The sequence below is a fragment of the Periophthalmus magnuspinnatus genome, chromosome 1 (assembly GCF_009829125.3).
Source record: "Periophthalmus magnuspinnatus isolate fPerMag1 chromosome 1, fPerMag1.2.pri, whole genome shotgun sequence".
In the NCBI taxonomy this organism is placed as follows: Eukaryota; Metazoa; Chordata; class Actinopteri; order Gobiiformes; family Gobiidae; genus Periophthalmus; species Periophthalmus magnuspinnatus.
Window position 1 is genome coordinate 15,934,409 of NC_047126.1, and position 18,516 is coordinate 15,952,924.

Consider the following 18,516-nt stretch of genomic DNA (forward strand, 5'->3'; position numbering starts at 1 on the left):
TGCCCTATGAACTGAATATTTTGAATTAATAACACACGCACACCACACACACACATACACACACACCCACACGCACACACTAAAACTATGAAAATAAATCTGAAGGTAACTGAATTTGATTTAAAAACCCGAGCTAATGAAAAAATTCTGTCTGTCCTTGTCTGTCTTTTTGAATGATGAATGCATGGTTTTGCTCCGTTCCAACAAAAACATTATTAATTTATGACGATCTAATTACTGCGGTTCATTCAAGGCCTCTTTCAAACCCACCTACACCTCCTTCTTTCTATCTACTGCAATACTCCTGCTGAAGTCAATACAAGATGCCAACTATTCAGTGCACTTTGTGATGACTTCAGATTAAATTTTGGCTTTACACTTTACACTGGGGAATACAGTTTTTTAAACAATAAGTCGACCAATAGTCTGGTTGTTCTCTAGCCTCCGTCAGTGTACAATAACATGAGCAGAAAGGTGTTATTGGATCCTGCCGCTGTCTGCCCTGTTGTCATTATCACCAGTGAGCAGTCTGCTGTCAACCCGTCATTCCTCTGACCTGAGAGACCCAAATATGTCAGCATTGACGTCACACTCCTGCATACTGTCCCCTCACACATTATTGGAATGGGCTGTCACAGGCAGTGGATTAGATATGGTGTAATATTGAATCAAAGAGTCTAAAATACAGTCCTGTTTCAGCTTTTCTTAAAGGTTTGTAATATATTAATTCTAATATTCATGTATGGTTATATTTCATGTATTGGTATTGGACATATTGGTACATTTTTCCAGATTTTTAGAAGAGTAATGAATAATACATTTTATTTACAAGTGCCTTTCAAAACACTGAACTGTACCATGCACAAGTTAAAAACATTAAAACAGGTGGAAAAGAAATACAGTACAAAAGTGGATGACAGTGTGATTATGTGGTGTAGGATTATTTGAACAGGTCAGTTTTGAGTCATGAGGAAGTGAGTCGAATGAAGCAGAAGAGATGACCATGTTTACAGAATCATAAAAAGAACCTCAAATTTATATTACATCTGAGAAATTTCATTTACTTATACAATTTACGAAAAAAAAGTTAATTATTCAAATTGACTACAACTTTACTTCAGTTTGTGGTGCATGCCATCAATGAAAAAAAAAAAAAAAAGTTAATATCAACTCCTCTCATCCAGTGAAAGTTGTTATTTTTTGTTCAACTTGAGGTTCATTCATTAATTTATTTTTTTACAGGAAACTATTTAACTACTAGTCCGTGCCCTAAGGTTCGACAGTGTTTGTGCATTGCTTTATCTAATTGGGAACAGGAAAAATGTTCATTCAAATTTCCCCGGTCCTCTGGAAAGCAAACTTAAACGGAAATTGACGAAATCGGCTAGCTTTTTTTTTTTTTTTTTTTTTTTTTTTAAGAAATCTAGAGATGAATACCGCTCGCTATGGTAAATCAACAGATCCCAGTGATATAAAACCTTTAACTTAAGGGCGATCTTCTGACTGATTCTAAAAGTAGGTGTTGTTTTTAGCACTTCACTGGTTACCGCTCAGAGTTCATTTTTCTATTTCATTTTTCCTGCTTATTGTTCTGCTCATGTGCTGTGATATTTCTGTTGTTTCTAGTTCTTGTTCAGACAGGCGAATCAGTTACTGCTGTTCACATGTTGCATCTGTCAGGCCCACATTGGTAGAAGCCAATGTTAGCTGTACTCTCTGCGCTGACGACTGCCTGTCATCGAACTAAACATGCCCTTTGATATTTGAATTTCTTTCTTTTAGTTCACACGATTCACTTTCAAAGCAACACAGATAAAAGGCATGCACTCATTAAGCAGCCTTTTTCATCACTGTCACTTTAAAGTCATAGCAGCATTTCTTGTCAAGTGATTTTGTAAGAATCATGCATAGTTATTTGTTGCATTCGAAGGTATTAACTGTGCAAAGTTGGTGCCAGAAGGAGAGGCTGTTAGCTAGGGCATCATCAGGGGTTTTAATTGCGTCTTAAATGCTAAGTGTAGTTTGAAAAGGTTGGCGGTGGACAGGAAGTGACACAGTGATAAATGGCACAGAACATACCTCTTAACTAGAGTTTGGTTCCTGTGGCCTTGATGAATGTGAGTCAGGTGGTTTCTGCGACTACAGGTCTGTGCTAAACAAGAGGCACACTCAGGAGGTAGACCAGACAAGAGAAAATCATCTGAAAGCTGTTAGGTCTCCAAGTTTTAAATACCATGTTTGAGAAGAAGGGCTCCGCTAAACGATTTGCGATTAGATTTGTGATTGATGTTTAGCAGTAGGAATAAGACTCAAAAAATGATCAAATGGTGTTTCGATTCAGCTTCTTCTTGCGTTCACTTCTCACTTTGTCCTCCATTTGCACAGCGTTGACATTTTTGCAAAAGCAGGAGAATGATAAGCCTGGTTCTGGTTGGTTAATTGCCTAATCAGATATCACACCGATGAAGGGAGAGAGAGTGCAAGATGTTAAGGTTTTTAAGCCGACTTTCAAAGGTGTCCAATGCCGTGCTTAAAACTACATCACCCAACTTTGTTCACCTTTAAAAGTCGTTCAATCACTTTTTATTTTACACATATTGCATACATATTCATTATAGTAACTTAATTGCCATACAAAGCAGCATGAAGTAAAAGATAACCACCATTACTATCAGTTTCTATATGAATTTCTGATAAATTCCCCTTTCTCAAAAAAGAAATGATCCTATTCGTCTTGGCTGGATTGTTGCACTCTTTAATATTAAATGAACAAAAATTCACCAGAAAGGCCATTCCACCACAAGTTTATAATGTTCATTTAGTCTTGTGGTTCCACTGCACACAGCACTCAATATATAAACAAGGGTGGGCCTAAATAGCACAAGATTATTATTAGCCACATTTTTGCACCCATTGAAATTGCAATTTCAATTTGATTTTGATTACCATATTTTCCGGGGTATCGGTCACTCTGGAGTATAAGTCACACCAGCGAAAAAATGCATCATAATGAAGAAAAAAACATACATAAGTCGCACTGGACTATAAGTCACATTTTTTGGGGAAATTTATTTTACAAAATCTGAGACCAAGAACTGACATTTTATCTTTAAAGGCAAGATAGAATAATAACTTTAAAATAGAGAACAACAGGCTGAATATCAGTACAACACGCTAACATAACACATTTAGCTGTATATTTATTCAGCTGCATGAAGCATAGACAATGAACTGAATAAGTGTCTGGTATGTTAATGTAAAATATTAACAGTTAATCAGATAACTAAAGCATAAAAAGGTTTACGCTCAATTTCACTCCAAATCACTAAATCCATTGAATTCTTCATCCTGGGTGTTGCTTCTGAACTCTGTCAACTCTGAAAGTAGATCATGTAGAGTGCCCTTGTGTGTTTGTCAGTGTGACAATAACGGAGATGTGAAATTGTATTTTAATAATTTCACATATAAGTCGCATCTGAGTATAAGTTGCACCCCCGGCCAAACTATGAAAAAAATGTGACTTATAGTCGTAATACAGTAATCTTGCAGCTCTGTTGAGAACTGTTTGGGAGGAAAATGCAAAGTACAACTGTGATTTTTTTTTTTTTTTTTTGCATTGCAATTCATGCCTTAAGACAAGATCCTGTTCAAATTAATGTTTGAAAGGGTTTAAACTGCAGTGTTATAGTTTTTTTTTTATACAAACCAAGAGTGGATACAATGTTGTTGTTTGCAGAGGAAATGATGCTCCTTAAATTATTCTTTGCAATTTCCTAATTGTCTGTGATTTCTGGCTCAAATTTACAAATGATGCTGGAATTGTAGTTGTTTCTGAATTGTGCCAGTGGATTTGTACTCATCACTATTACATTGTTTAAAGGAGAACAATTTTCAACAGTCGCGAGTAAAGACATTCATCCAGTTTTTTTTAGGACTCTGATGTCACTGTGTTTGTTAGAAACACAGCGTGGACGTTTTTAATGATGCCATGTCTGATATGAGATGGCAAAGCTGTGAGCGAGAGTAAACTTGAAAGATTGTTTGTGTTTCCTTCAGTTATTGTGAAGTTATTGTGACAGCAGACAGCCATGAATTAATTTGATCTGTGTCAATCAATACCAGCTTAAAATTTTCAAAACTCTCCAAACAATCCATATCCATCAAAATAAGCACATTTTAAATGTTGATGTGTCAATTCTGTAACATCTCAGTTGCCAAAAACAAAGCTGCATTTTTGACTCACAAATATGGTTTATTTTCCCAAAGTGACGATGCTCACATTTGTCAGCAGCCTGCTTCATAAATATGAAACTGCCCTAATCTGCCCAAGCCTCTTGTATTTAATGTGGCCTTCTGCCCTGAATGTAAATGAACAGATTTGCTAAAACACCAGTGGGATTTACGTAAAATCATAGCTACAAGCAGATAAACAGCTCGTCACACCTAGGGATGTCAAGATTAATCGCTTTTCCAATTACTGCCAATATCTTTTGCCATGGTAGGTTTTTGAACTTGCGGTATACCGAGGTGTAATGTGGAGCACAATGACAGTCACTCACATCTGTGTATGTGTGTGTGCCCGTGTGTGTGTGAAGCCCCGCCATGCATCAGCAAACTGGGAATAAGCTTGTATCTAATGTTAAACACATTTTGGGGCAACTGTTATGCCTCATCTTTATTAAAACAGTAGTTGTAGTGGTTTTAAGTTTCTTTTTCTCTCTCGACAGCTCCATGCACTGGAGCGAGGGGGGAGTCCCTGCAAGTGCACTAACACATACACATGCAGCACGCACAAACGAGAAGTCTTATCTGAGACTGCACTGAGACAGAAGAGAGATGAACCGGATATTAGTATGAATTGTTTTGTCATCTCGTGAACAGAGAGAATCAAGTGAATGTTCTAACTTCAGCCACAACTTATTTGCATTGAAGGGCCAGAGCCCAATAATTGCAAAAGGGAATTCAATCAATTCAAACCTGTATAATTCCTTAGTTTCTTAGGTAGTTTTTATAAGTAGGCTTAATATTTGAATATAATTATAAACCCATAAATTGCATAAATTAGGCTACATTGCATGTAATAAATCTCCAGTCACGTGACATTCAACTGTCAGCATGTCAGGTTTTTGTTTGTTTTTTTGTCAATAATCTGGAATAATAATTTTAAAATTGCAATATAATCAAAACTTTGAAAAGAACCACATTATTAAACCTGAATCGCAACTCTAATGTCAAATCAAATCGCAATCAATATTTTTTCCCAAGTCGTTGAGCCCTATCTCCTACACAGAAAGCAAATCTGATATCACAGCACATAACTGCATTAGGTTGTCTTCACTGCTCCTGATATAATCTCTGTGAGTGCCAGGCTTCCAATGCACCAGACACTGACTCTTATCCGTTTATTAGTAAATTTGATCAGGGCGTCCCATAGTGCTACTCTCATACAGTAATTCACACCCATCCATATCCGGGACAAACACTGAGGAAAAAACACAAAAAAGCACCGCTGATTAAGCTGCTCCATCAGGTTTAATGTGACAGGCAATGAACAGGCCATTATTTTATTCTTTAAGTGACAGTGTGACTGTATGGAGATAATACACAGGTGTATGACGACTCGTGGTATCCATGAATGTGGCATTTTTAACAGAAGAATACTGCAGTTGAGTTCAGCACTGCACTGTATTTGAACTGAACACACCATCAAGTCCTTCCTCATATTCTTTCATTGTAGTAACACTGTTTGTGGGTTTAGATTTGCCAGATATTGCACTTCAAAATGTGGAGCAAGAACCTTTTATATATTGATGATATTGTATTTTCATTTAAAAATATCCCCCAAGGAAAATCCACAAATGTTTATGCAAATTGGATATAGGCTTGTCAAAAGTATTGAAAATCAAATACTAATTGACACTAAAACTAGTATCAAAACAAAATACTTGTTTGAGCATGCATTCATATTAAAAAGTGACATTCACAAGGCTTTAGTGAATACCAGTGGTGGTAAGTTACTATTGTAACCACAGCTGCTCTGGGGCAGACTGACGAAAGCAAGGCTGCCAATCTGCGCCATCGGTCCCCACCAACGCACTCACACACATACCACATGCATACCACACAATATGGGTGAAGTGTCAGAATGACAGATTTTGCCACTGGCGCCCCACTGTGGCACCTGGTATTCCCAACGGTCTCCCATCCAAGTGCTAATCAGGCATAGCCTTGTTTACCTTCTGAGATCTGATGAGATGAGGCTTTGACAAGCTGGTAAGGCCACATGGTGTCAGGCAGTGGGGTTGGTTGAAGAGCTGAACAGAAACTACATTTAACTCTTCTGACTATAGTCTATATTATACTCGACATTTGTCTAGGTGGATTTTGCAGTGCATTCTAATGGCTTTCAGTAGAGATACACGTCTTTATTTAGACTTGATAAGTGACTGGCTGTGACAACAGGCTACCCTCGAATAGTAAATGGTGGACATTTAACTTAAGAAGACGTGACTGTGCTTCTGTGAATGAAACATAATCCTTCCTGCCAATGTTTGTAATAAAACATCTTACAGGAAGAGAAGAGGTCATGCTATTTGAGAGGCTTTCTGCAACAAGCGTCTGAGTGGGAAGGAGGAATCCATTTTAGACTTGAATAGAGAAAAGGTAAAATGAAGTAAACATGTGTTGGTAATTCTCAAACTATTCAGCTAAAAGGCCACCACACAAAATGTAGCTTTACACAGACATCTAAAGTGCAGAAACCCAAAAAGAAATGCAAACACTAAATCTGAAGGATTACTTGTCTTCATTCTATTACTATACTTAGTACAATGTAACTAAGTGTTCTTAAATCAGGACTTCCTTCCTTTAAGTGGTAACTTTCTGGAGGCAACAGCCAACTGCATGATTCCATAGAGTGGAATATTATAGCCACAGCCACAACATTTACATGGGAACAAGCAGGAGGAGAGTTTTGTGGAAATGGAAGGTACAGTAAGGACGCATGTTTTTTGTATGTTTTTCAATGGTTGTAACATGGTTGTTGTAATATTGCAGTTGTAATTTGGCGGTTGGAGTGGTTGCCGGTGGCTGGGCAGGAGGCTGTTTGTGGAGAGTCCTGTTGCTTATGTAATATGAGGTCTTGGTGAGTGTGAGGATGAATCAGAGCTCGAACCGGTCCATGTCTGTTGCATAACAAGCTGACACCTCTCTGTCCCTCACATCCACGCACACCGCACCAGCTCTGCACCTAAGCAAGCATAACACGAATGCACACAAAATGAACACACACGGCCCTACACAACTACTTTTGTTCAAAGAAAAGTATTACTATTGCAGCTGTGTATTCATCTTATCCTAATTTCATGGTGGACTTTCAAGTTGCACCATGTTAAATTGTGTCAAAGGAAGGATCTACAATTTTTTTATCCAGATTCTTTTTCCCCCTGATTCCTGGCTAGGTTTAAATACCACTCCTCCTTAGTATTTAAGTTGAACAGTTGAACAATGATATCAAACATCTTGTGCACCGAAACTCAAAACTGCACAATTTTTAAAAATGGCTTATAAAAAGGAATACAATGTTTTATATCAAATATTTTTCCTCATCTGCTTTTTTCATATAGATATAGATCGATGCCGTTTATGTATTTAGTGCATTTGTTTTTAATTGTTTTTTTTACTACAGTTTATTTACTAATCATATCCCAGCTCACACACTTTTATCAATTAGCAAAATATATAGTTTTTAAGGGACTGTAATAATATCAACCCATAACCTTCAGGTAGTTCCATAACAATAGAATAGAAATAACATTTTCTTACCTTCAGCATTGCCTGCGTGCCTATTGTCATAAAAAACACAACAATACCACAATTTCATCACTTAACGAGATGAATGGGCAATGAGAAAGCAAAACTCTTTGGTTTAAAATGTTGTATTAGATGCTTTTGAATATTGAAACTACTGTCCAGGGATGGCAATATTTTGATAAGAAATTTGACCCTACTGTACCACCAGTCACAGTACATCTGGTTGTTTGCAATAAAGACAGCATCCTCCATAAATCCTGCCCAGATACCTGTGTTATTAGCTCACTGCCACCCTCAAATGAATAAATAAATAGTGTTGTTGAATGAAGTACATGGGTTGGACATTATTATTTCATATGAGTTGTTGTTACTTATCCAGCTCTCTAGGATCAGGCCTCTGCCCGTTCACCACAGACATAAATGTTAAATGGTGTTTTTGCTTGTATTTCTTTTTCAGGCGCGGTACAAGCAGAGCCTGGACCCCACGGTGGACGAGGTGAAGAAGCTCTGCACGTCTTTGAGGAGAAACGCCAAAGAGGAGCGAGTACTATTCCACTACAACGGCCACGGTGTCCCCCGGCCCACCGTCAACGGAGAGATCTGGGTTTTTAACAAGGTATAAACAGGCTGTAGATTATAATGGAAGATTTAAACTGAAATTAAAATTATTTGGAATGTAACGACATGAGAAAGTTTGATTTTCTAATACAAGTCTGTGCAGTTTTGTCTAGTTTTCCATGTGACTGTTGTTTTGTGTGTAGGTTTTCAGGTGGAGCATTTGCCACCTGCTTTTCACCATGGAGATGTATTTTTGTTTTCTTAGAATGTTCTACAGTAAGGCTTTGTATGTATCTATCACTGTGGAGACAAGTAGGTGAAGTTACATGTCAGATCCATTGAGATGAGTCCCCGCTCACAGTAAGAGTGTATTTTTTTAGGCAGTACCACCTGTAATTAAATAAATGCAAGCTAAATTCAGTTAATACCATACTGAGGAATACTCTAGACAAGGCAATAGCATCTCCATGGAAACAAGCAGGTGGCAGAGTCGTAATGCACTAATTAAAAAAATGTAGTTTTTTGACATTGTCTTCAACCATTTTAGTCAAAATCAAAATTAAATCACAACATCGTCAGTACTCCCTGTATTTTTGTCAGACTTTAATTCAGTATTCACTATTGGCTAATGGGAAACAAAAAGCCATAAATAGATTAATTTCTATGCAGGCTCCCATTTCTTTGTTAGTCTGTCCCTAGTCCCTTAGAATATCTGTTTAAAATGATTCAGATGAAAAGTCAATTTAGTAATGGATCATGCAAGTATCCTAGTTTGTCTATATCCCATTAAAATAATTATTAAAACACTTATATTTTATACACTTTACATCTATACTGTTGCGCGGGATATTGCCATACCATCATACGAGCAACTTCTTGTTTTCTTTGGGATTTTTTCAAAGAGCCGATCTCTTCTAATACCTCTTCTTCAGGCCCAAACTTGACCTAGACTGTCTTGTACACTTTCACTCTCTTGTAAAACAGACATCAAATCTCAAACTGTTCATCGACCGTCCCGTAAGTAAGCACCCACTCACAATGATCCACAGCAGCTGTCCACACCGCCCCGATACCTCTACGTCCTCACTGCACCCCTGGGCCCTGTCCCGTCTCCTCTCACTCCAAATTATATTCGGGATGCGTACTTTTGGCAAAATAAAGTGAAGCTCTGAAATGGGGGATCAGTAGGGATTTGTTGTGTGGCTTGAATAGGACTAGATTTCCATTAAATATCAGATAAAATACTTTACCAGCTCTCTTCAGTCTATGTGTCTGTATTGTCGAGTACATTTTGTTCTCTCTTATTTCTCTCAGTCTCTATACACCTCATGAAACAGACGCCCTATTAATAATTAAAAGGAATCTGTCAACGTGAGCTATCGGAACAACACGCTAAGCCTGTACGCTGTATGGTAAAATCACAAGTAGACATAAACTGCCCAGAGTTTTCATTTGAATTGGAGGACATTTTAACTGACAGATTGTGGCAGTTTAAATATATTTTATGGTTTACATATCCATAATTACTGGGACTATCCACATGAGTCATAAACTGGCACAAAGTTCAGTGTGTTCTGTCAGAACCCAACTAAGGTGATTTTTTTTTTTTTTTCCCCAGAATATCTTCAAAAATTGTGGTATTACTCAAACATATTATTCTTTCAGTTGAAAGAGTTTAATAAGGAAGATTTGTGGAGCTAATCTCAAAATCATAATCCTGTGTGATACATACAAGTGCAGTGTCAAATTTTACATGTATGGACCAGTTCAATAATGTCCATGAAAACTTGTGTTTCCATTGTATCAAGAATTTAAGAATCAACCACGTTTCAAATAAGATCTGTACTGTTTATTACACTGGTTCTGCACTTGACTTTCGACTGAGCATGCGACATTAATGACATTTTTTGGCATTAGTATCATGTCCAAAGTAAAAGTGATTAGATAGGTGACAGTTTAAAAGTGTTACAGATATCAGCATTCATAATTTCCATGCATGCTGTTAGTGTAAAAAACAGTCATCCAGAAGAAAACATTTTGAATACTTAGCCAATAAGTAGGCTGCATCGATTATCACATTTATACATGTACCACAAACTATTATAATCTACCTTTTTATTGTGATATTGTTTATTGTCCCATCTCTACTTCCTACCCCAACAAAATCTAAGGAAGTATTTTTTTTCCCCAGAACTACACCCAGTACATCCCTCTGTCCATCTATGACCTGCAGACGTGGATGGGCAGCCCTTCCATCTTTGTTTATGACTGCTCCAACGCCGGCATCATTGTCAAGTCCTTCAAGCAGTTTGCCCTCCAAAGAGAACAGGAGCTGGAGGTGGGTACACTCAGTACGAGACTATAATCAACACTCATGCTTCATAACACTTAGTAGTGCGGAGAATATAATTAGAAAAAGGGACAAAAATGGGATCTGAGTCAGACAGACAACAGACACCACAGGTTTGGTCATCATGACTTAGCTGTGAATGGTTATCTGTGGTCATATTGTAGAGAAAATGGAAGTTGGCCAAGAGCTGCTGAAGCTTGAATGCAAATACATGTAAAGTGGACTCAAGAAAGTACGATGTTATAGTATTGATTTTTATACTGATTGAAAGTAATTAGTAATTTGCTAGTCTGTGTAGGTGTTTTTTTCACTAACTAATTTTGACGTACATAAACGCTACCAAAACCATTATAGCATTTTTAAGGCCATATTAGATGCATTCATTCTTAAATATACCACATCAGAACTAGAATGAAACTGGGACAAAAACCGGAACAAAACCTGAACCAAACCAGGACTAAATCAGAACAAAACCAAGTCTAGATCTGGACTAAACTGGTCTCAAAATAGGGACAAACCAGTGCAAGGGTAAAGTTATTTAGCCCGGCAAGTAAAGCAATTAATGAAGTAATGAAATATTAGATGTTCTGTCAGTTGAAAAAAACCATTGATTTATCTAAGGAATAAAATGGAATGAGATTAACGGATAGCTCCACTATAAAGACTTGAAAATCTTTGTGAAAAAATGTGTGCTGTATACTGTTTTTGTATACTAACAAACTAAAAAAAACAATTCATTTTGCATATTTCTGCTGCTGAATTGCAGACTCATGAGGTGTGTCTTGACTTTCCTCTTTAGAAAAATTGAACTTCCTGGCGCTGGTTAAACCAATCAAATGCGCATCTGGTTATGACTGAGGCTCCTCCACTACAGCCTCTTCGGCACTTCATCTTTTTATTATGTTTCTCTCGTTCTCCTTTTCTCCTTTTCTCCCTTTCTATCTCTCCCCAGCAATGGCATGTTATGTGAAATCCTAATGAGAGAGCGCTGCCATTCATCTCACTTATTCATGGGGAGGTTTGAACTAGTCTGTATTAGCTGAGAAAAGACGGAGAGAGGGAGGGGGGGTAAAGAGTAGATGGAGAGTTGGGTAGGGGGAGTGAGAGAAACGCATAGGGAGAGATGAGTTAGAAAGGAAGATGGAGGGTGAAAGAGAAAGAAAGAGATGAGAAGGAGATTGAGAGAGGTAGAGAGGGAAGGGTAGAAGGAAACAGAATGAAGGGGGAACAGGAGAGAGAGGGAGATAAGAGTGGAGAGGGAGGGAAGAGAAAAAGGAGAGGTAGAGTGAGGGAGTGAGAGAGAGAACAAGATGGGGAGAGAGATCAGAGAGACAGGCGGATACAGAAGGAGAAAAAAGGCAAAGGGGAGAGAAAGATATGAAGTGAACAGATAGAAGATGGAACAATGGAAGGAAATGGGAAAGGGGAGAGATGAGAATGGAAGGTAGCTAGGGAAGGAGAGAAGGAAAGAAAAGGGAGATGGATTGGGAGAGAGAGAGGGAGAAATGGAGAGGATGAAAAATAAGATGGAGAAAGTAGATGTGAGAGAGAACGCTAGAAAGGGGAGGGAGTGCATGAGAGAGAGACAGATAGATGGAGAGAGACAGGTAAACAAAGAGAGACGGAGGTGGATGGAGAGAGATGGGTAGATGAGAGAGACAGGTAGACGGAGAGAGATACTGAGGTAGATGGGGAGAGAGAGACAGGTAGATGGAGAGAGAGACAGGTAGATGGAGAGAGAGACAGGTAGATGGAGAGAGAGACAGGTAGATGATAGAGAGACAGGTAGATGGAGAGAGACAGGTAGACGGAGAGAGCGACATGTAGACGGAGAGAGAGACAAGTAGATGGAGAGAGAGACAAATAGACGGCGAGAGAGACAGAGGTAGAGGGAGAGACAGCTAGACGGAGAGAGAGACAGAGCTAGACAGAGAGAGATAGAGCTAGATGGAGAGAGACAGTTAGATGGACAGAGAGAGAAGTAGAAGGACAGAGAGAGAAGTAGATGGAGCGAGAGACAGGTAGATGGAGAGAGACAGGTAGATGGAGAGAGACAGGTAGACAAGAAAGAGAGACAGGTAGATGGAGAGAGAGACGGGTAGATGGAGAGAGAGACGGGTAGATGGAGAGAGAGACGGGTAGATGGAGAGAGAGACGGGTAGATGGAGAGAGAGACGGGTAGATGGAGAGAGAGACGGGTAAATGAGAGAGAGACGGGTAGATGAGAGAGAGACTGGTAGATGAGAGAGAGACGGGTAGATGAGAGAGAGACGGGTAGATGAGAGAGAGACGGGTAGATGAGAGAGAGACGGGTAGATGGAGAGAGAGACGGGTAGATGGAGAGAGAGACGGGTAGATAGAGAAAGGGACAGAGGTACGTGAGAGAGAGACAGATAGACGAAAGAGAGACAGGTAGACTGAGAGAAAAACTGAGCCAGACAGAGAGAGAGACTGTGGTAGATGGGAAGAAAAGAGATAGAGTAAGAAATAAAGAGATGCTGAGAGAGTGATGCAAAGAGCGTTGAAGAGCAGGAGTCTGAGCTGCAGTTGTTAGCTGTGGAGAGGGAGAGGTGAGGAGACAAACTGCTGAGTGGATGCAGTGTTTGACAGGGCGCTCCTCACAGACTCTTTCAAACTCGTGTCTCTTTGGAGGTCACAGCAGCAGCACCAGGGCGGCCTCCTGACAACTCTTCTCTGTGAGGAGGAGTTCACTGCAAACTTTGTGTGAAATGCTTAAGATGGCTAAAATCAGCAATTTCTCTCCACTGTATGTTCTAGGATTGTTTTGTTTTTTTGGTGTGGTTCTTGGATTTTTTGACAGTTTAATGTGTTTTTAACCTCTTAAGATTCAGTTGTGCTTTTTCTTTATTAATTAATTTAAGTCCACCGTCTGACAAATCAATCATTTTAGGAACAATCTGTACCAGTTTGTACTCCAACTGCACAAATAAAAAAATAACCCTAAAATTCACAAAACTGTAATAGGACTTTTATTTTTATATTAATCTTTTCTCAACAAGCTATGAGCAGAGTCTTAGCTTCAGAAAGAGCCCAGCCATTTGTCTGTACTCCAAAGGGTTCAGACACTTATGCAAAAACAAAATGTACTAATTCTTGCAAATGAACTGCTGGTAAAAAAAAAAACAAAAAAAACCCCCAACAATGTATAAAGTAATGGTCTAATTATAATAGGTGAAATAATGTGTTATGTAACCACTACATGAACTTACTTGTCGATTGCAAGTTGAAAAACAGTTCTTGCTGCTGTAATTATCCTACAAATGTGTACAGAAAACTCAACCCAAACCAAAACTAAACAACTTAATTAAAAACTAAAGCATATTCTATTTATGTTGCTTTGTTTTACCTGAAATTTCTGCATTAAAGTTGATCAAAGTTTAGTCATATCAAACAAATACCACAAACAAAAACAAAAAATCAAAACAAAAACTAAGCAATTTCCAGACTACTGCATACCATATCATACAGTTATACTCAAAGCCAGCACAAGCCCTACCCAAAGATTACGGTGCCTTTAAGACCTGGTACAGTACATAATGTCCCCAAGGATCTTTCCCCATGAATAACTGTCCCCCCTCACCTTCACGTCCGGGAAGTACACATCGCCGTGGTAATGGAAGTTACAGAGAGAGAGGCTTTTTAAACATGCAGGAAGTGGTCTGAGCAGGGAGTCCCCACCGCCCACACCTCTCTCCTCTCTTTGGATTGGAGTGGACGGGTGGAGGGGGGTAGGTCCCGGGTGAAATCACGCTACATACTACTTCGTGCTTTTGCTCCATTTCGCAGGGGGCGGGTTTATTTTGAGAAGCAGTGATTTTAGAGAGAGAAGAGATGAGTGAGGAAGGAGCAGAGGGGAACCGGATGTGTTTTGTCATACTTCTCACTCTAGGGAGTATGTGTCACCTATAGGGCATGATGCTTTCTCTTAAATATCTCATCGCTTCCTGTAGCTGTTGAAAATCAAGCACGCCACTTCTGCCAGGATTCTGTGAGGTTTTAATGAAAGGTGCTACAGCTGAACGTAAGGGTGGGCAATATGGCAAAAAAAATTTAATCCTAATTTTCTTTTAACCAGATGATGTCAAAGTTCACACTTTATATCTAGCTGTTTTTCACTCAACCATGAAGAAGCTGTTCAATTTGAGAAGTAGGTGGGGAAAAGAGGCTGTGTTTGAACATAGAACGGCATTCAAGAGAAAATTTGTGAATCATAATATAATGACATGACCAAACTAGCAGATTGTCACAGGGATCTGATCATGATTAAATCTGATTGCCATATTGCCCAGCCCTAGTTCAAAGGCTAAAACACCGTATTGGGAAACTAAATAAAACTACTCTCATAAGCATTAAAATATTCACATATACACATTTAGTAGAATACGTTGCAGTTAGACAGAAGCATAACTTGAAAATCGTGTAACTGTAGGTGTTTTTGAAATGGTAATGTCTGAATCAGTCTAATTTAAAGCGGCTGTACACTTGCCTCAGTACTGATATTGTAAATGCTCTTAGGGTCAAAATAAGACGGCTCTGTCTGTATCTAATTAAAGAGTGTTTTTATTGTCTGTGAACCCATTACTATGTTAGTTGTTACTCCGCTTTGGCCTCTGAAGGTTGTGAAAAGTGCTTAAAAACTCATCATGGTGGATAATTGGGGTGCTAGAGAAGTGAGGTATGACCTATGAAAACAGTTTCAAGTAGTTTGAAGTAGTTCTATTTTTCATGTTTTTAAGACTGTATAAAATAGGTACAGTGCCTTTTTAAAGTTTATTTTGAGGTATAAATCTTGAGTCCACTTTAGTAATACAATAAGGTTCACAGTGTAATTTAATGCCCTTAGCAAATGTATGCAACAAACTTCTACACTATATTGTCAAGTCATCCAACTATTATTAAGTTATCTTGGTTCAATCCAAGCAGTAATAAAATACTAGAAAAGCCTGCAGGATCAGTCTTATGCTACATTTCTCCACCAGATTTTTCCCCCTGTGCATCTGAACAAAATTTGTCTTTTCCTAGTACACATATAATGCAAAAGCAGCTCTTGGGATGAAAATAAGTCTGCCGTGTACTGTCTGCATCTAATTAAAAAGCATTTATTGTCTGATAATCAGGAAGTATGTGTTAATATGCTAGTTGTTGTGAGCATTACTGTCACAGCAAAACTCCAGTGGTCTCTTAAGAGTTGTGAAAAGCACTTATAAAGTCAGTAAGGAGAATAATCAGGATCCTTTGGACATTGCAAATTAAATTAACTTAAGATGAAGTAGTTCTGTTTTTTAGAATTTTAAGAGAGTAAAAGTCACTTACAGTGTCTTTAAATTAGCAGTTTTCATTTTTCAGCATGTATTCAGGTATGATTTAACCCATGTCTTAATTCACTTTTCTGATGTAACACTATCGAAGCAGTCTCATTTATTAGTGTCACTCATTCTCTATGTAAGACGGCATTCCCAGCAATTAAACTGCAGCCTGATATATCCCCAGTGGACAGGGGGAGTAAAGGAAGCCTTCATGATCATTTTCATGGTAATTTGCAGGATTACAATATGCTAATGTGATAATTACAGTGGAAGGCTGGCACTAATCAGCTCTGCACTCCTTGCTGTCATGTTTACCATTTGGATTACAACCATTTCTATGAATATCAGCACTCCCAGTCTGAGAAATGCATGCCTTTTCAATTCACAATGTCTAATTTTCCTCGTTTAGTCGCACTGAAGAAGAGTTACATTACAGATTGGCACCGATCCACTCGCAAAGCAACAATAAGCGCCCACTCACGTTTGCCATGAAATATGCAATAGAATAAAACAACACAGTGGTACACACACACATGATTTCTCTCTCATTAATTAAGCCCTTTTCCCGTGTAATCTCCGTATCATGGTTTATTCATAGGAGCCTCATATAGAGCAGCATGGTAAATACATAATGTCTCTCACTGTGATCTGGGCTGCTGCCTCTGCTGCATGTTTTACATTTATTAAAGTTGGATAATGACCTGTTATAGAGCCAGTATGCATTTTCTAAATCTATATTATTTATTCTGAATCACAAGCTAAAAGACAAAAAATGACATTTTTTGCACTGTTGCATAGTCATTAGTGGAACTGTTTATAAGGAAGACGAGAGTTAAGCCTCACCAGGATACTTTTTTGTCAAAAAAACAAATTACTATTTTGGCTCAGAGGGTAGAGCACTCGTCTACCAACACAAAGGTCAAAGGTTTGATTCTCGCTCGGATCAAGTTCTGTTGTTGCGTCCTTAGGCAAGACACTTCAACCACTTTGCCTAGTATGATTGTGACTGTATGAGTGATTGAAGAAGCTGATGGCGCAGATTAGCAGCCTCACTTCCATCAGTCTAAAATGTAAAACTTGTAGAGGGATCAGATTCAATTCTCAAAATCAATTTTTGCTTTTTAACAATTTTTCCTTTTTTTCTTTCTAAAGTAATATCTAACAAACTGTGTTCTTATCTGATAGTTTGGGCTCATCTTTGAGCTCTGATCTTAGAGCATGAATGGTTAAAGTGGCTAAGGTGAGTCAGAGTCAATGTAAACAGATGTGTCTAAGGTTCGTACACTTATGGAGTGATTTCTCTGCTTTGTATGATTCAAAAATATGTGGAGTAAAATAGTCAAATGCTTTCTCTGCAGAATGTGGATATAGTCAAGCCATTTGTAAGAAAACAACAAACAAAATAGATTAGATAGATTGGAAAGGTGGTTGGAGAAGAAAGTAACTTACCACCTCTATGTACAAAGAGTAAACTAATAACACATACAGTTTGAAAGCCATCATATTCTTAATTAAGCAGTTAATTACTTTGAGTTGCAGCTGAATGATATGGAGATAAAAATCTTGATCTGATCCGTGTGCGATTTTGTTGATATTGTCATAATTCACATCTTTTTTTTTAATCTAATTCATTATTTTGTATATAGACTGTATGTCAGATGCCCTGCACAAGATTGTGGCTATTACTTGTGTATTAACATCCAGAATCATGTGATCTCATGATAAAGTTTGACTCATTTCAATGTTTTTTCAGTGCCTAAGTCCTGGGCATCTTGGTAATTTAGAAAACACAAAACATGACGCACTTAATTTTTCATAAACAAAGATATGGGAAAAAAACATTTGGCTAATTACATAATAATCTTCACCATAATGCCTTTCTTAAATTTAGCAAAGCTGGAAAATAATAGAAAACACCGCGGTCTGGTTTGATAAAGAGAAACTTGGATCAGTGCTTCTATTAAGAGACACAGCTCATTAAAATGTTCTCTGCCAAAGACTGAACCATATTAAACTCCCAGAGAACAAATCAGGAATACAGCAGCCAAATGAGCTCATAAATATCAAGAGTTTCTATTATAATTAAAGTTTTACATCTTACCTTGGCTATTATCAACCATGGGAGCAATCGACCACTATTTTAAGAGGGTTGTTTACCACAGAAGAGAAAGACCACCTGCTAAGCCTAAAAGGATGCAGTTTCTTGAGAAAAATCTAATCAATAAAGTATAACTCCAGAGCTGATATGCTTTCAAAATGAAGTAGAACAAGCATTGATTTCAGTTGTTATTTCTTAAAGATTGAAAGCATGAAATAATATGTACTATTACTGCTACTACTACTGCTAATGGTACTTTTACACCTACTACTTTAAGATGATGATAGTTGTTATGAGTACACTTTACTGTACAATTTCCTTGAATTGATTGATCATGATTTTTTATTTGATTATACTATCATTAAAAAAGA

At 38.0% G+C, this 18,516-nt stretch overlaps 1 protein-coding gene across 1 annotated transcript in view; it reads left to right on the plus strand.

Moving 5' to 3' along the window:
• Positions 1-18,516, plus strand: part of rptor (regulatory associated protein of MTOR, complex 1) — a 221,095-nt gene that overhangs the window by 72,128 nt on the left and 130,451 nt on the right. Inside the window, exon 6 of the mRNA XM_055221347.1 lies at positions 10,562-10,708. Within this exon, the coding sequence (XP_055077322.1) occupies positions 10,562-10,708 (147 nt within the window). The remainder of the gene's footprint in view (positions 1-10,561; positions 10,709-18,516) is intronic.